General features: G+C 41.0%; 1 protein-coding gene across 1 annotated transcript in view; it reads left to right on the forward strand.

The window, feature by feature from the left end:
• TRANK1 (tetratricopeptide repeat and ankyrin repeat containing 1) overlaps positions 1–19,343 on the forward strand; it is a 54,857-nt gene that overhangs the window by 5,417 nt on the left and 30,097 nt on the right. Inside the window, exons 2-9 of the mRNA XM_082480016.1 lie at positions 6,002–6,136; positions 7,876–7,999; positions 9,393–9,543; positions 10,544–10,662; positions 12,122–12,205; positions 15,533–15,671; positions 16,253–16,384; positions 18,426–18,593. Of these exons, the coding sequence (XP_082336142.1) occupies positions 6,003–6,136; positions 7,876–7,999; positions 9,393–9,543; positions 10,544–10,662; positions 12,122–12,205; positions 15,533–15,671; positions 16,253–16,384; positions 18,426–18,593 (1,051 nt within the window). The 5' untranslated portion in view covers position 6,002. The remainder of the gene's footprint in view (positions 1–6,001; positions 6,137–7,875; positions 8,000–9,392; positions 9,544–10,543; positions 10,663–12,121; positions 12,206–15,532; positions 15,672–16,252; positions 16,385–18,425; positions 18,594–19,343) is intronic.

Consider the following 19,343-nt stretch of genomic DNA (forward strand, 5'->3'; position numbering starts at 1 on the left):
TAAATACGTCTTTGGTAGCTGGTGGTGTTGTCAGGAAAGTGAATAAAACTGGTTAGCAGGCAGAGCGTTGCCTCTTCAGGTTATGGCCTGCTACAGCCTTCTCATCCCATATTTCTCCTCTCTTTTCTTGGGCCTGCCCTGACATTCACATACGTCTGATACCAAGTCGAACAGCTACAATTCCTCAAAAGAAAAGGAGGGATTGATACCAAGTTGAAGGACATATGGTTCCCTCCCTAGAACAATACAGCCAAATTTCAAGATGTTTTACGAGCAGATAGGTCAAACAGGTGCTATGCTTGGGTAGATAAAAGGAACTCTTGAGACACGATATCCTTGAATAGAGTAGATAAGGAGGATATGTTAGAATGAGCCAGTTTTGTGTAATTAAGTGTCGTGTAATTAAGCCAAAGGGCAAACAGAGCATGCGCAAAGATCGAGTTCAGTCAGCGGAGACAGTGAGGAAGACTATCAATGACCACCAGAGAGCCCTGGGAGACCACCAATAGGCATAAATGCGCATGTATCAAGGGCATTTACCTATATTAATGAGTTCTGGGAAATAGTATGAATATGTTAATCATTTTCTCAGAAATCTAATGAATATGTATATTTTGATTGCTTATAATCTTTGTAGTTGAGGAAGTGGGTGCGCACATGAGGTAGAGCGATCCCCTGTGTGCCCAGCGCCGCAATAAAGAATGCCTGCTTTCCAAAACTCCAAACCGAGTCTGAGAGAATTATCGTTTTGCCGACTTACGGTATCACATCAATACCAGGACATACTGAAGGTGTCATTTGGAAGACCTGCATGCAGTGACTTTTTGCTGGGTGACTACAGGACTGCCTGGACAGACGGTGCCAGTGGTGGGCACATGGCAGGAGGGGTGTAGCAGGTTGGGGTTCCTTCTTGGTGGCACCATGCCGTCAGAGTCGGTGTGCTCTTGCTGGGAAAGAGCTAATGAGAGCCCAGGGGTTTGCTGATGGGAAAATACGGATCATTTGAATGTTGTATGTATTTAGTTGTCACTCAACCACAGTTTAGATGTGTTGTTGGGCTTTTTTTCTCCCTACCCGTTGCCAGTTGCTAATGTCAGCCTGTTAGGTTAAGGGGGAGGAAGAAGGAAAGATTACTTATTCCTATGCTTAATAGGAATGAGAAAAGTCTTTAGAAGTCAGATTTCCTGGAAACAGGAGGATGCTTATTTTTCATCACTATTTTAATTCGAGCTCCCCAGATCGCTGTGCTTCATTTCTTGCTTGCATAATGGAAAGCTACTGCACCTCCAGAATAGCAATGTTATTCTGCCACTGAGCAGTCGCCTAGGGATGGACCATCAAAGCTTAGCTTTCAGTATCAACAATAATTAAAAGCATGGCTGGGTAGACCTTCCATGCTGGGTACACCTTCCACGCTTTCTCTGTGAATAAGGAGTGTCACACAGTTTCTCTTTTAAAATGTGTAAACCGGCTGCAGACAGAACTGCTCGGGTTTGCTTTCAGATTTGTAAAGTTCTTTAGTATTGCCAGCTTCAGACGGTCAGAAAGCACACGCTGGCCTCTCGAGACTGATAGCTGGCATAGGAACACAACATTTTTCAAGAATAACAAATGGGTTTTCTGGGCAGTCTCTGTTCGTGTTTTCAAGCTTATCCGCTGAAGCGAGAGGAATCAAAACTTAGCCTTGTAAACCTCCCAGAACTGCTCTGCTTCTGAGGACGGTCTGACTGAAGCAGTTCAGTGGGACACCGACCATTACAATAACATAAGATCTGGCAACATGTGAAGCCAATGGGAATTTTGCCCACTGGCAGCAGTAGGGGTTGGGGCCGATTGTTTCTGACTTAACTGTGTAATCTTTTGTTTCAATTCTTTGAGTAGAAATTAATAGCCTTCATTTTGTTGTCATGGTCATGCTGGTGGCCACAGGAGCCATAAAAAAAAGTCAACAGAGTAGACCATCTTATCTGGGTTCTTTTGTTTGTTTCTTTTTTTCTTTGAAGGACGAGGTCTCGACAATGCACTGGGAAGGGTCTCCCAGACCTTAGGGTGTCCCCAAACATTTAAGTGTTTTGTGAACTCCATAGATTAGGAGAAGTCCCCACTTTATGAGGGGAACGTGTCTTACTCTACTGTCTCTGGCTGGGATGGAGTTAATTTTCTTCATTATGTTTTAGCTGTGGCTGAGCAGTGTTTGCACAGCATCGGGACCTTCTCTGTTTGCCGCTCTGCCCCCTCAGTGAATAAACTGGGGGTGCACAAGAGGTTGGGAGGGGACACAACTGGGCAGATGATCCAAACTGACTGAAGGGATAGTCCATGCCATGTAATGTCATGCTCAGTAGGGACATTAGTCACCCCTAGCTCGGGAACTGGCTGGGCATCAGTCTACGTGTGGGAGGTGGTGAATGGTTGCCTTTGCATCACTTGTCTTGTTTTCTTTCTCTCTTCTTCCACTTCTCTGTCACTTATTAAGCAATTTTTATCTTGGCCCCCAAGTTTTCTTGCTTTTACTCCTCCTTTCCTCTTCCCCTGTCTCACTGGGGGTGGGGGAAAAGCAAGCGCTTCACTGCCCACCAAGGTTAACCCACAGCACTCACCACGACAAAATCTTTCATTAGTTATATTCAAGTGCAGTTGTGACCTTTACCTGTGCTGGTTAAGCCACAGTAACAGACAACGTTTTTGTTTAGGGCTCTCCACGCTCAGTAGACTTTGTATAATAGGTCTTCAGTTAGTCCACTGGTTTTGAGTTAAAATTGTTTATGCTTCAGGAAGATGTTAGGCAACAGCAAGACATGCAGTTCTACTCAGCACAGTGATTCTTTTGGGTCATTAACCTAAGATGTCAGATTTGCATGCCTCTGTATCTCTTGGGTCTGCAAACTTGGGTGTAGTTGCTAAAGCCCCCAGCAGACATCCCAGTTATTTAAATGACCTACAGTTTGGAGTTTTGGCTGGGAAACTGCAGTGCTGGAAGAGGATGGGAATTTGTGTTCTGCTGGAAATCCTGCTGCCCGGAGCGAGGAGGGGATGACGCCTCCTGATCTGAAACTGGGAGCTCAGTTCCAAAATTTCTCAGCACAGGAGACGTTTGAAAGTCCTTTTAAAACATATGTTGCAATTGGGGGTCTTTTGCTGTATTGTAGGAAAAATAATCTTTTAAATGTTTTGTAAATACCTTTTATTTGTAATTGTACTTTAAGTAGAATCCAAGGAAAAGTAAGCTAAATATAATTCTGGGTAAAAATTTCACCCTAAGTAGTAGCATAGCCTTCTTATAAAAAAGAAAAAGCTTGAAATTCAACTATGATTTAGAAAACCACAGGTTCATGTGTATTCCTACATGAAGAAGCTCCTATGGTGTTGAACTGTTCTGGTATAATTCTTGGTGAAAATAATTTATCTAACCTTCTGATGCTACAAAGGTGAAAGCTGAAAGAATTACGAAAACACGAGGTAGAACCATCTTTTAGCACTTGCTTTCTATTCTTTATGCTGTTGCTCTATTTTTTTCCTGTCCTTTGCCTCAATAGTGCTCATACCGTGGATTGTAAAAAAAAAAAAAAAAAAAAAAAAAAAAAAGTTCCTGTTTATGCTGTGAGTACATTTGATTCACTGTCTGGATAAGTAGTAATTTTAAAATATATACCGTATGCACATTGCTCAATGAAGTGATGATTTAATTTGCTGTCCTGGTTTTTGCTGGGATAGAGTTAATTTTCTTCCTACTAGCTAGTATCGTCCTGTTTGTGGTTTTTTTTTTTTTTTTTTCATTTAGTATGAGAATAATGTTGATAACACACTGCTGTTTTAGTTGTTGCTAAATAGTTCTTATACCAAGTCAAGGACTTTTCAGCTTCCTATGCGCTGCCAGGAGGAGGCTGGAGGTGCACGAGAAGCTGGGAAGGAGCATAGCCCGGACAGATGACCCAAACTGGCCAAAGGCATATTCCATACCATATGATGTCGTGCTCAGTATATAAATGGGGGGGGTTGGCTGAGGGGGTGGCGGCTGCTGCTTAGGGATGGGGTGGGCATCAATCCGTGAGTGGTGAGCAATTGTACTGTGCATCACTTGTTTTATATATATTTTCTTCTTCTCTTTTTCTTCTTCTTCCTCCTCTTCTTCTTCTTCTTCTCATTATTAATATTATTATTATTGTTATTATTATTATTCTCTCTTCCTTTGCTGTCTTATTAAACTGTATTTACCTCAACCCACAAGATTTACTTTTTTTTTCCCCATTCTCCTCTCCATCCTACTGGGAGATGGAGGGGTTGAGCGAGTGGCTGCCGGGTGTTTAGTTGCTGGCTGGGGTTAAACCATGACATTTGCCTGGGGTAAATGTCGTAATTACTCCTCTAGCGTGACTGGTCATCGTACCTCCCCCATGTAGATGGGACCTATTTTTCTTCAGTTTAGTTTATAGCCAGGAATTTCTTCAGTTTAGTTTATAGCCAGGAATTTCTTCAGTTTAGTTTATAGCCAGGAATTTCACGTGTTCTTGGTGCTTCCCTGGAATTAGCAGGTGATGTTTGGATTGCAGACATCATCATGGTGTGTTTAGTTGTTTAATTAAATAAGATCTAACTTCCCACAGGCCTGTTCCCAGCCAGCCTGAAGCAGTCTGGATCTGAGCTTTACGATGGCCTGTGGTTCTTCTGCTGTCAGCTCTTCAAGGTTGTGGGCTGCTGCTCCCCTGTCTGCTTAGTGCAGATGTCACCCAGGATGTGTGCAGATGTTGTGTCCAAGCCCCTTGCGCTTGGATAAATGAGGGACGTGCGGTGCCATCCATAGCGTGCCTCGTCATACCTCTGTGTTCACAGTACAGCACCGATTCTCAACCTTTCAGGTTCATCATGAGGGGTACTCTAGAGAAAATATCTCAGTAGCGTTTCTTGGTTTGTCTGTAGGTTCATATACTTAAAAATACCCAGTTTGCGCCGTTGTGAAGAGATCTTGCAGATTAGCAGGTTGTGAAGTTACAGACTGTTACTTGTTTTGTTTAAGGCCTGCTAATACCTGGATAATAAGTAAATCTGTGCATTCCTTTTTTGTGAATTAATCTTATTAGTACGAAGATTTGTGCGATTCATGCAGGTTTTTGCAGGTAATGGAAATGGCTTTTAATCCTAAAATCCATCTGGGAAGAGTACTTCTATGCAAGGCTTTAGCATTGGATTTTTCTCGTCTGTGATTTTGATGTGCTGTTTCACAATGTACTTGCAGCTTTTTTTCCTCTTGTGTTTGTTTCCTTTATCTAGCTGCTTCACCATGTGATTGGTTTTATGTAATGAACTTGATTTTACAATTTTAATGTTGAAATATTTTTTCAGTAAGTTGCAGTTGATGCCTGTTTCAACCTTTGTTTTCTTCAGGTGCTTGGTATATTCATTTTAGTAACTGTTATAAATCTGATTCAAGGTCCTCCTGTGCTATTAACAGACTTACGTCACAGTATTTTCATGCAGTAATCAAGCTTCAGTGCAGTTTTGTGTACATTAGATTATTGAATGTTTAGCCAGAGAGGCTGGACAAAAAAGTCATAAAGATAAATAAAAAGCGAGTAAATTAGTTTTTTGGTTAATTAATTGAGATTTATAGCTTCATGTATTTCTTAAGCATATGAATGAACTCTGTTTGTTCTGTCGGCTATTTCCTCCGGCATTTAGTGTGTGTGCACACACATTTAAATAATTTGGAATCTTAATTTAAAAGATATGGTTTAAGACTTGAGGAGAGAAACTGAAAAAAATGCATACCAATGGTAGATCTGGGTAGATGGGAAGTTGAGGCTTCAACAGCAAAGATGAGGCTATTACCTGAGTTATATTTTACTATTCCAACTGCAGCAAACAAAAAAGATGTTCTTTTTTGTCCTTCTTTTCAAATGTGCAAAAACAAAGATGAAAATTTAAGTGGATTTTAGGGGAAGAAGTGTCTCATAAATCAATGCTTTTGTTTGATTAATTTTTTTTTTTTTTTTCTCTTAATCAGCATGGATACCATGGAATATGCACAGCTTATGAGGAAAGCTGGGAACCAGGATTTTAAAAATGGAAATTACTCTTTGGCCATCAGAAAGTACGATCAAGCTCTATATATGCTCAGCTGTTTAATACAATGGGTCCCGTAAGTATTCTTGAATTACAAGTTGTAAACCATAAGACAAGTATAGTATAGTACTACGGTTAACTCAGAACTATATTTCTTGCCCTGACACCTGATTTTCTTGTATCTGTTGTCACTCTTGTATCTGTTGTCACTCTTGTATCTGTTGTCACTCTTGTATCTGTTGTCACTCTTGTATCTGTTGTCACACTTGTATCTGTTGTCACACTTGTATCTGTTGTCACACTTGTATCTGTTGTCACTCTTGTATCTGTTGTCACTCTTGTATCTGTTGTCACTCTTGTATCTGTTGTCACACTTGTATCTGTTGTGTACCAGTTTTATAATTAAAGAGGAATTGCTGTTTCTGACATATACGTGGGTGATTAGTTAGTGACTGTAATCTGAATATTTTTATAAAAGCATCAACTATAAATTAGTGTAATTAAAGCTCAAATTAATTTTTCATAAACTGTGTTGGTTTCTGTTCAATAACTTCTATGTCTTAGCTGACGTGCTGGAGATTAATCTTGCCGGGATTCTGTCATGTACTGGTCGTGTCTATGGCCTGTTGTTAACATGGGTCATCTGACTATCCTTAAAATGATTCGTGCAAGTTACTTTGTTCTTGTTATTTGTTCTTTCTTGGTATTCTCAGATTTGTTAAAAATAATTTCTCAGCAGAATACTTCATTAGGTATTTCTTTCCAAATGTTAAGTGCTTGTTATCGTCAGTTAACAACAGTTGCTAATGTTATTAATGATTCAATAGTTGAGTATTATGTTAACTATTAAATATTCATTCCTACCGTGTATTAACACGGCTGTTGACCTAATGTAACAGCCGTTCATTTATTTTGACTGTTAGCCATGTCGATTAAGTAGTGAAATAAGTCTGGAGCACAAGCAGGGAGTAGGACTGAGCGAGGACCGAGCTGAGGAGGCTGCTCCTGAGCATCTCCTCTCCCCTTGCCACAGGCTGCCTTGGCAGGATCTGCTTGCGTGCAAGAGCGTGCTCTGACCACATTCAGAGTAATTGAAAGAACTTGATTGAGCGTCAATTAGTGGATAGGAATAACATGAAGGATGCAGCTCTGTGGCACGTACTATTTGTTTGAGCACAGGCGAGACAGGCTTTCCAGGCTCCCCAGCACCCCGTGGACTGTAGTAGTCCTGCAATTTGTGTGCAGCTCTGTCCAGAAACTCTTTTGGATTCAGCAGATGCTTTAAATGCTTCAGTATATTGTGTCCTCTAAAAAACATTTATTTATTTCTTAGCTGGTGTAAATGTGGATAATTTGGTTGACTTCATCAACTGGTGATACAGTAAAATGCATTAAGGTGGTTTTTTGGTGATCAAAATGTGCTTAGCGTTCTTTCCTTCTCGCGGCTTCCATTTCTGTGTCTGTTTTCTCCCGTTCTTGGCCACTGGCTTTCACTGGGCTGTATCTAGGTGTGTCGAGACGGTCTAAACTCTTTCTAAGTCCTCGTACTGCGTTACTCCGGTGGGTTTGCTTTCTGCTTCAGAAGAGACCAGGTTGTCACTAAAGGTATCACTAAGGTATCATTTAGGATGTCACAAAGAGATTTTATAGGTGATGTTCAAATGGTCTTTATTTTCTACAACTCCTTTTTTTACCTCTGATTTTGTTAGGTGGGTGGTATGTAGACTTTTTTCTTTCTTTCTTGTTGCTAACTATAAACTATTATGCGTCATTTTTCAAGCGAATAAACAATTAATGCTAAAAATGTATTTTTAGGTGTTCCAGGGACATAGCTGTGTTACACTGCAACAAATCAACTGCCTTGTACTATCTTGGTAAATGGACAGAAGCAATGTTTTCAGCCTACCAGAGCTTACGCTGGGATCCGGAGTACGTTAAGGTATTTGGATGTTTAAGCTGGCAGTTTTTGCATGCTTTGCTTTCTGAAACAAGTGCCAATATCTGCTTTTTATTGTGTTTTGGTTTTGAGGTGTGATCAGCAAATATAGCATGGAATTCCAGAATCGGTGTCTGACTCTGTACATGAGCATCAGAATTACTACTGTAATAGTATTTTTAATAAAATGAAGTGGCTCTCCTCTGCACCAGGAGATGCTGGTTCTTTCCGGGTCCCAAAAAGAGAGGCACCAATGCTTTCAAGAAAGATAACTATTTTATTAATATCCCAGACAAGGTGATAGCAAGTAAAATAAAATCTTACGTGCCCTTGTGATGCAGGAGACCCGGGGATGACGCAGCACCGGCTGGGTCTCTGGTCTGGCCACGGGGCGCTGCGCAGACCCCATCTGTGGTGAGGTTCACCAGCTCTGTGTTCGCCGGTGGTCTTTTGGAGCCCGGCTCACGGTACAGATTCATCAGTCGCTGGCAGCAGTCAGGACTGGCCTGGGGACTCAGCTTTGAAGGCTCCCCTGGGCACTGTGCCCTCATATTCTTTGCGTGTTAATAAGCCCACGGTTCCTGGGAACAGTACGTGGTGCTCAAGCTCGTATTGTGTTTCCAGTGGCCAGAACAATATGCTACACATGCGCTTGTGATTATGTACACATTGATTAAGTACACATTGACTCAACTACTCGGCTGTTAGGATTAAGTAGCGGTTGTACAGTATTTATGATAGGGAGGCATACGCTTGGATTGGTTCTTTTGTACAACAAATAGTCTTCTGGACCAACTGCTACAGTTTCCCAGAGACTTTAGTAGAAGGTATTTGATTTACATGTGGTAAAATTGCTTGCAAACATCAATTTAACTTGCGCTGTATCGCAGCGTGCCAGTTATCTGGTTTGAACAAATTCTTTGCTGTGACTCTGAGCCAGTACAGCTTAGTTCAGTGCTGAATATAAATGTGTTCAGGTGCCATTGGCTGAAGAATATATGTATTGTGGTAAATACCGCAAAAGGCGGTGACATGGGAAAATAAACGTATATTCTGGACATTGTGACAAAAAAAAAAAAAAAAATCTTGTCCAGAGGAGGTTAAAATATACTTGCTAGCAGTATGTCTTTCATCCTGTAGTTATTTTCCAAGGTTGTATTCCAGGAATGATCGCTCTTGGTATCTGTGGTGATGTCAGTAGCATATTGTGAATTTCCAGAGATGTTTATTGCACTTTTTTTGGATCTGTGTGTAAGAAGCTGTAAAAATAGTACTACATGTCATTTTTATAGCATAATTAGAGAATTTAGGAAAAAATTATAAGATTTTGTTTTGTAGTAAAGATATCTGAATATTTTCCCAACAATGGTCTTTTTTGTTTTCCTTTTTTTCTCAGGCTTATTATAGAGCTGGCCACTCATTGATCATGTTATCAGACTCTTATGAGGCGATTTCTATGTTTCATAAAGGTTTGATTCTCCTGAACGCTTCTGCAGATCGAACTCAAATCGCTGATTTTGTAGCAGGAATCTTCATGAGTGTCAACGGTAAACTCAAATCAAGAGCTTAATTTTTCTAAGAGCCTTTCAGTAGTGATGACAACACAGGCCCTTGGTAGGACATCCTTCTTGAGATCATTCATTTGGTCCTTAGTGCCACAGGTCTGTTTGAGGGTTACGAATATGTTGAGTGGCCTGATCAAAAGGATGTGCGGAATTTGGTCCACTTTGTATACAGCAGGTGCCAACAATCCCAAAACACTGTGCAGGGGGGGCTGTTGTATCTCAAGAACACGTCAATTGTGGAATAGTTAGAAAAGGTTGAAGTTCAGACTCAGGGAGACAAGGTTGGAGACTTGGAGCTCCAGACCCCTAAGGCTTTAGCGGTTTTTGTTCAAACCACTGTGCTTTTCTTTTAGCTCAGTAGATTTGAAAATAATTAGAAGCTACTCATTTTAAACTTGACTTTACAGTGCAGTGTATTCCAGTGTGGTGGACTTTCCCTCAGCTAGTAATGGGCAGCAGTGAAAAGAAGGAATTTGGCCTTTCTGTGGCATTGCGTGGGTGTTTTTTGAGCAACGTCCACCCTATGTCTCCTTGCCCTCTCCTATTCTACTTGCTTTTTTGTCCAGTTCACAGACTTTGTCTGATGAGGCCTGCAGGTGTGCCAGGAGATTTTGGGTTGTCCCCCTACCGCATTTACTTGAACTCGTAGCCCTGTGTTAAGGACCTTGATTATCTTTAGCAGGGTCCATAGCTGGGCTCACCCACAAGTGGAAGAACTGCCATGAGGTTCAAAACATCTTGGGGCTTAAAGGACTCTCTTGAGGGCAGGGATGAATTTTTTTTTGGCCTTGTTTAATGATGACTGGGCTCTGATAACAAGGTGCCGTATCAGTTAGGTGACCAGGGATATTTAAGCCCCCCTCTGGCATTCTCCTGAGGATTAGCCAGTGCTAAAATATGCAATGAAATAATGTAGTTGGAGACCCCAACTTTAAAAGTGCTGTGTATACTGAATCACTTTCTCGATGGCATATTCTTGCAGATGAACGAGTCTTTCCACCAAGTTTTCCCCCGGCGTATGAATATATTTTCAGCGCGAGGTTTGATGCCCTGATCTGGCAAGCGGTGATAGAAAGGCTGGCCCAGAAAGGGAAGTGGCGGGTGAGTCTGTCGCTGCGGCGCAGTGGGTGATCATGTCTTACCTTCTCAGGGTCAGCTCCACTTACCTTCACAATCCAAACCTGTGGGTATTTAGTGTTCTCTGCTTCAAGCGTCTTGATCTTTTTAAGACTTGAAAAATACTTCTAGTGGTAAATAATTTTGGATATTAATTTCTCGAAAGGATACAATGAACTTGTCTCTTGGTGTTGTCTCTGTTATAATTATGGTGCCATCTAGAGGAATTATTCTTGAAAGAAATCAGAGGTAGAAAAATACAGGTTTATTTGTGATCCCTTTTAGTTTTTCTTCCGTATGACAAGCTGGATTTTTAAAGCTGTCTGTGAAAGACCCACAGATAAAGGAGCATCTCAGAGGAAGTACATGTTTGTTAAAGAAAACCAGAGAATTTAGAGAAACTAAAAGGTGAATCACCTGAAATTATCTGAATACTCTTTTCTATAGTGACTGTGCAAAAAAAAAAAAAAAAAGTCCAATTTTTCATCCACCAGTACCCCCAAGTCATTTTCCACAGGGCTGCTCTCAAACCACTCATCCCCCAGTCTGTATTGACACTGGGGACTGCCTGATCCAGGTGCCCAACCTTGGCCTTGGTGCACTTGGCCTTGTTGAACTTCATGAAGTTCACATGGGCCTACTCCTTGAGACTGTCAAAGTCCCTCTGGATGGCATCCTGTCCCTCAAGCGTATCAACTGCATCACTCAGCTTGGTGCCATCTTCAAACTTGCTGAGTGATTGAATGCATCACACAATCCCGCTTTCTGTGTCACTGATGATATTCAATAGTACTGCTCCCTGTACAGACCTTTGAGGGACACCACTCGTTTCTGGTTGCCGTTGGCATACTGAGCCATTGACTATAACTCTCTGGATGCAGCCACCCAGTCAATTTCTGATCCATCTGACAGTCCATCAAACCCATATCTCTCCAATTTGGAGCTAAGAATGTTGTAGGGGACTGTATCAGAGGCGTTACAGAATTTCAGGTCGATGACATCTGTAGTTCTTCCTTTGTCCTCTGGTGACACTAGGTGGGTTTTCAAGAAGCAAGTTAAAGTTTTTGGGGAAACTGAGAAAATGGAAAATGATACAGTACACATTTCTTGCTTTCTGCTCAGGCTGTTGGTGTACCAGGGGAGTCTCATCCCCATGAATGTAAAGGCCCATTCCAAAAGTGAAGGGTCACTTCCAAGGTGTATTGGAGAGACTTTTAAAGCCTGACCTTTTAATTGCTGAGGACTCTTTCATCAGTCATACCTTCCCGTGGTCCACTGTGTGTTACATTAATTCAGAAAGGGAGATTCAGTAAGCTGTTATGATCTTAAATAAAGATCTGAAATGTTGTTCGCCCTCATTTGCTTTCCTGATCTGATCTGATGAGGCAGAAAAAAACAAAGTTTCTAAGCGTGCTTATAAAATCACTAATGTTTTCTTTTCCAGTCTTGTCTGTTGTTGTTATCTGAGAAGAAAGAATTGCCCACCAACCTCAGAGTCAACCAGTTATCGCTGAAGAATCTCTTTGAGGTAAAGTAGCATTCTTTTTTTTTTTTATTGTGTCTACTTTTCCTCCTGTTCACTTTAGTGAGAGATTTTCAATCTTGTGTGCAAAGCTGAAACCAATCAAAGAAAAATAAAATGGAAAATAATACATGGACTTTGTATGATTATATGAGATCATCTATTTTGTCCCTTGCCATTTGAAAATGAAAAAATCCTTAATTTACATAACTTCTGAGTGTAATTTAATGTTTCCTTTAATTTGATCAAAAGAAATCGTTTTCCTGCCAAGTACAGCAAGTTTTTCATGTCATGCTTGGAACCTGAGAATTCAATGCTGAGAAATCTTAGAATCATAGAATCATAGAATGGTTAGAGTTGGAAGGGACCTTGAAGATCATCGAGTTCCAACCCCCCTGCCATAGGCAGGGACACCTCCCACTAGACCAGGTTGCCCAAGGCCACGTCCAGCCTTGATGGATTGATGTCTGATATCAGTTAAGTTGGATGTTTTCCAACCAGGACAATTTATGATATCCCTGCAATAGAGTATTACTATACTTTGCCATCCTCTCTCTGGACTGCTTCATGGTGCTGGGTATGATTGCAGGGAGCTGAGCTGGGTGCAGTGGTGGAATTTTGCCTTCCCTCAATGCCCCATATTTTTGGCAGTTTGCTTTATACCTAGGCAGCAACTGCTTAACTTTCTCCCTAAAGGCTTTGACACTTTCCAAATGGTTTAGAGGATTTTGGCAAGATGGAAACATGCAGCCATAGACCAAGTAGCCACACATTCTAATGCCTTTGACTGAGATGATGACATCTGCAGACAGCAGGATTGGATCTTAACGTTGCTCTTCTGAAACTTGCTCTTTTCCTTATCTTGTGACTCCTCATGTTCTGCAGCATTTGGGAACCTCCAAAGCTTTCTAAGCGGGCAGGATCAAATAAAATCTTCCAGCTGTCAGAAATCATACGTGCTCACACCTACTTTGCTCACACGTACTTTGCTGCTCGCTGGCTGTGCCTGCCTGGGACACGCGCATACCGGTACACCCCAGAGGCTCTGCCCATGTGTGAGCCAGGTGGCCTTGTAGGGCTCGCTGCTGCCCGCCCCTGCTTTTGTGCATGGGTATCCCCCCAAAACGCTTTGAACGCATGAAGGTGGGGGCAACCATTGCTTCTGGCCCCTTGGGAGCCAGCGTGTAGCTGGAGACCAGCTGCGACAAGAGCTGCTGGTGGTTCCGCAGCTCTGCTGCTCGGGAACGGCCGGTGTCCACAGCAGTAACACACCAGCTTTCTGAAGGCATCTCACGGTGTATGTGAGATCACATGTGTATCATGCAGTGGATGCCCAGCCTGTTTCAATTGCAGTTACGTAAAGCATTTATGGACCATCAAAAAATTCCTTTCTGTATGCATTTTTTTTTTAATGTTTTATTCTTCCATTTCATTGTGTGTATAAGTTAATTAACTATAGTTCTGCTATATGTAACCTGCTTTTAAAAGATACGGTTGCACATTCATTGAGAAATTCCGTTAGGCTTTATGCTGAAGCATATTAGCTTTCTTACAGCACTGTGGTTTTCCTGACGGAAGCTTTAGAAGATGTTAAGTGTAGACTACACAGTTACATTTGCTTGGCAATTACTGGCTGGCAAATTAGCAGTTTAGGGCATATGGATGGAATATACCAGAATTTGCCATTTGATTGTTACAGTGCTTGTGGTACTTTTGTCATAATAACTTCAAGTTGGGGCTTTTTCCATAAGCGCATTTCAGTTCGGTGCCTGACAGAGCGAGAGGGAGTAATTCTGAAAAAGAAGGGGAAGGCAGAGGAAGTAAATCGACATCTATTCATAGGTTTGCTTATAGCGAGAGCAGAAGAACTGATGGATGAGTATACGCAAAGCCGTCCTGCGAGGGGTGAACGTGCTCCTCACGCTGACAGTGAAGCATGGCAGTGCAGTAGAGGACGCACGTAGGATGTCTTAGCAAATTCAAAAATCTTCCTTCCTAGGCGAGGAAGTCAACAAGCCTCATTGAGAGAGGAGGATGAAAGCGGGGTTGCCTTTGCAAGAGGGTATGTCCTTCGTTGCTGAATCGGTCCCCCCAGTCGTAGCTATTCTAGTGGCTTTGCCGTACATGCGGAGGACTGAAAGAATCAAGATGAAAGATTCCTAAGCACTGCTTCTCTTTTGCAAAAATGAGAACATGTGGCTTTCTGACAACTCAAACTTCCCCTGCTGCCGCTACGTACTCTCTGTAATTTGTTGTATTTTGATTTTGTAACTGTGCGCAAACAGTAATTCTTGCCAGTCAAAATTTGGCATGAGGTGTTAGGAAAAAAAAAGATTTATTTGTGGATGTTGGAAGCATGTGTGAAGACTGCTATTTAAAAAGATGACTGGCACAAATGGAGAAATTATGTCTGAACACTGTTTCCGAGCACCCCCTCATGTCCTGATCCTTCTGGCGTATTGTCCTAATTTCTGTCTGAGCTTCCTCTGCCCACCTCCAGAGTTCCCCATAGTGCTGTAGCCCTTGTAGGCTATGCTTCATGATCATCAAATCCTTGCTGGAACATCCTTTTTCAGTTCAGCCGCCTTCTGCTCAGGCTGTGTGCTTTCCATCTTGGTCCGTGAACTTCCCTGTAAATTCCATACTTTCATCAGATCACCTTCTAGGAATTTATCTGGCCAAAAATCTGTCTCCTAAGGCTTCACACCTTTCCTTTGCGTGAGCAGTCGTATTATCATTGTTGTCTTAATAATGCCATGTTCTTCCTGAGCTGGATGAGAGTAGGGCTTTGCCCTGCTCTCCAGCCACGGGGTTCCCGAGCTGTAAAAGGACTGGTTACCCGAGTTCCCTAAACCTCTTTCCCCTAGTCTTTTAACTCCCTTTTCCCAATTTCAAGTATTTCTCCGGCCTTTTCTTGCTTTGGGGTAACTGCCTGCATAAGCTGCCTCATCCAGGCTTAAAAGGCACAATATCCAGTTACAGCAATATTCTCACTGCGATATGGGAATATTTAATAGACAAGTGTAAGGCAGAAGGTTGCAGTCAATTACAGAGAAGAAATATAGGAATACGTATTATAAAATAGACTTCAGGTTCAGTGCTCTTCAGAGCAGGACAAGATTCTTTAAAGATTTATGAAATCTCGTAGGCGAAAATTATTTGTTCAGAGCTTCTACTGGAATTGTTATGTATATAATAAATGTTTCATTTTACAGCCGATACGGCTTGATCGTTGTTGTTCCACTGATCCTTGTAATAAAATACATGGAAAAAAATAGAAATGCCTTTAGCGTATGTAAAATAATGTGTTGTAATTGTTCTCTTTGTTATCAGGCTTCTGAGTCGTATGGGCATGGCGAGAAGATGCAAGAAGTAGCGGAATTAGTCAAGTGGCTCATTTCCATTGGGGCGAAAGTTGAAACCATTGGAGTGTATCTGCTTCATGCTGTTATCAGGCTGTGTATCAAAGCAAGTGAGTGACATCCGCAGCTAAAATAAAACAAGGGTGGCCTTCATCAGAGAACTGACAGCTAGAGCTTTTTTAATTTTTTTTTTTTTTTTTTTAAACTAATGAGATCGGATCATCTAGGTATAACCTTGCAGGTGCCAATAAGACACTATTTTAAAAATGTTGTAAAGACTCTTTGATCATCTGTGCCTGATAGTGGTACACAAACCTAATACGATTGTTCTCTTCCACGGTTTTAAGCAGAAGTGTGATTGATGTGGGTCTTTCAGAACCTGAATATATCAGCTTTGACGAAAATACCGTATTTTGTCCTGCGACCTCAGTGTGGAGCAACAGTTTCTATGTGTGCTAAAGAGTAGTGAGTCAACCTCAGAGTTGCACAAGGAGCATCGCGTCTCCCACAATGCAGCTGACTCTTACCATGATTTCGTTTACATATTTCTTCCCTCTCCTACGCCCCGTGTTTCAGAAAAGGTTTCTTACAGATGCCTCTTGCCACTCCACAGAGGAAAAAAAACCAGGATCTGCTTCTCTGTATCTCTGTTTAACATTTATAGCAAGTGGGGATTTTTTGATCATTTCAGGAAAGAACCATCTCTTCAGGTGGCTCCTGACCCAGAGGCCAGACTTGAAGGATAGGATCAACCAGCGAGACAGAGATGGATGCACCCTCCTGCATATTGTGGCATCTTCCAGTGAATATTCCCACAAACGCAGTAAATACAATTCTTTTTTTTTTACTTGTGTGGTGGTTTGTTTTCAAATGGAAAAATGAACAATGGAAGAAAATTTCAGACCTTGGTGTTTACTGTTTTGTGCTAAGGAAGAAAATGGGAAAGTCCTTTTATCTCAATGTGGACTTTGTAATGGTAACTAATATTTAAAGATTTTAACAATTCCCTTGGAAAATTGTATACCTGATTTGTGACCAGTTTCTTTGCTCTTTGGTTTGACTGGTTACGATTTTCCCACAAGTATGCTGCAGTTTTTAGAATCGTAGAGGTTAGGTTACCTTTCAAAGTTTGATGTGCTCTTAAAAATTATTAGATCGCCTGGAGACCTATCCTGTTCTTTTAAATAGGTGAAGGTGGAAAAACCTAAGTAGCAATGTACCTTGCCAGAGGAGGAAGATGAAATGCTTTCCTCTTTCTGTGGGATTTCTTCGATGTTAAGTTAGCCTGGCTTTTTTTTTTTTTTTTTTTTTTTTTTTCTTGTATTTCTTACTCTGCCCATTAGGTGGCAACAGGAAATAGGCGTCAATGCCAGGATGACACCGGACTTTTAGGTCATCAAATGCGATGACATTCTGGTGGTTCTCGTTAATAATATGAACGAAATACGCACAACCAGCCTGTATCTAAATAATTGCATTTTCTGGAAAGGTGTGACGCGTCTTTTGCAGCAGTTCCATCTGGTGCTAGGTGACTCTGGCATTTCCAGAAAAAAACTGTATATAGATACACATTTATTAAAGTTTATTTATTCATAATTATATTTACCTAGTATATATAATATAGAGAGTATCTATTTTTATATGTGTTTATTTGTATTTTTATTTATCTAGCATGAATATCATCTATAGAGTATATATATTTATTTAACAAAGTGTATTTATTTATATTTCTATTGTGTATATGTTATATAGAGAGTATGTTTATAAATATGTATATAAAAATAAACCCTCGCACCCATCTGTTGACAAAAAAAATAATCCCTAAGCGGTAAGGCTTAGACAAACAAAGCCAGACATTCGTGTTAGCCTACATCATTTTTGCCTCATCTAGGTTTTGCCTCATGATGCAGGCGGTGACAGAGGCTGCCTGCTGTGGTGGTGTGTGCCTGGGGCAAGTGTGGTGGTCTAACACTTGTTGGCTCACCATTGCTGAGTCTTCTGCTGCGTAACTCGCTGGTTTGGTGCTCCTGCACTCTCCCAGCCGTCCGGAGGGGGATGGCTTAGAGCGAGTGAGCCTCTTCCAAGCATGAGGAGCACCAGCAGCTGCTTGCAGGGCTGTAAAGTGTCCCCCAGTAGTGCGGTGCGACACGCTGAGAAAGGAGCGTGTGTGTGTCAAGGCTTTAAATCACCATTACGTTTATTGTGTTTGTTATCTGTAATAATTGCTGTGAAGTGCTGTAGAGGTTAGTTGTTTCTCTTGAAAGCAATATGGTAGTCAGAACTAGACATCTTTGTTATAAGGCTTATTACCAAGAAAATCGTGCGTTTAACATTGCGTAGGAAAGAAACTCGGTGCCTAGCTGTGTATATTCATGCCTGAATATGTGAAATATTCTGGTTTATTGAGTCACCTTCCAAACAGCAGCAAAATCCCTTGTTTTGTTTTGTGGTTTTTTTTTTTTTTTTTTTTTTTTTTCTTTATGTACAGAGCAGTTTGCCTAGAGCCTGGAGAACAGGGTTGGGGCATAAGGGAGGAGGTGAATTCCACATACTGCCTCTGTCCGGTGAGATGCTCATGAGGCACCCAGTCACTTTGTGTTTCTGTGCCCTCATTTCCCAATTAATAATAATGAGGACGGAGGTTTTGGTTTTTTTTTTTTTTTGAAGGGGTTTCTTTTGGGGAAAAATACCTAACAATACCTCATTTTTATGACACTGGAAAAATTTCTATTTTTTTTTCTTTTAATTATTAAAATTATGCTGGACATTGTGCCAGGAAATTAAAAATACAAAGGAAAACAGAACAAAACCCCTGAACAATGACAATTACTCTTCCTCTAATGTTTATTTGTGTAATGTTTTAGGCCAAACGGAAGATGTGATCATGCTCCTGAATTTTGGGGTTGATCCCACTGTTCCAGATGGACGGTCGAGATATGTCATAGATATCTTGAAAAAGAACAAAAACTTCGATGCTGTAAAAGCAGTCAGCAATCACATTGAGAAACACACTTCCTCTGAGAAATGGACAGGTACTACAGAGACTATGTGATTTTTTCCCATTTTAAAATTATATCCTTCGGATATAAAACTGGTTTATTGGTAATTGGTAATAGTAGGTGGTTTTTATGTAACTTTTCCTATGAGTTGTCACCCTGTTCTCCTCACGTCAGTCAATGATGAATGTTTTGTCCTTGCCTGAAGGTGAATGCTGTCCAACTGATCTTCTTGGTGTATCATGCAATAAGTAACTACAAGGTGCTCTAAGTTACTGTAAGCCACTGGGTTTTTTTTCCTCATCCTTATCATGAGGCTCATCCGCCATAGAAACTGCTTCTTTTTGGTGCTTTGTCATTTTTAACCTTTTACCTTCACTTTAGTTTTTGGAAAGTTCAAGTGTTGGTGGCGTATTTAAAATGCTTTTAATAACAAAAAATATTGACAAGAGTGAAGCTCTGAAGTGCTAAGATGAAATTTCGTCAATTGGGGTGATAAACTGGTTTCCAGTCTGCTTTTTTATAATAGCCTGTCAGTTCTGAAAAGGATTCTGACTTGTCTGTTGTTTTTTTTTTTTTTTTTTTTTTTTTTTTTTTACGTTAGTTTCCAGAATGGAAAATTATATCAAGTGTGATTGCCCAAATAATGGGAATTTGCTCTTCCATGCCAATAAATGAGCGTGGGAAAACATAAATGGTACAATACCACCCCAGTGTGACAGTATCGAGACTGGCTAACCCTTACCTAGTTTCTGGTTTTAAAATGGAAGAGGGTGGATTTAGATT

Source organism: Vanellus vanellus, assembly GCF_965231255.1.
Source record: "Vanellus vanellus genome assembly, chromosome: 2".
NCBI classification, from domain to species: Eukaryota; Metazoa; Chordata; class Aves; order Charadriiformes; family Charadriidae; genus Vanellus; species Vanellus vanellus.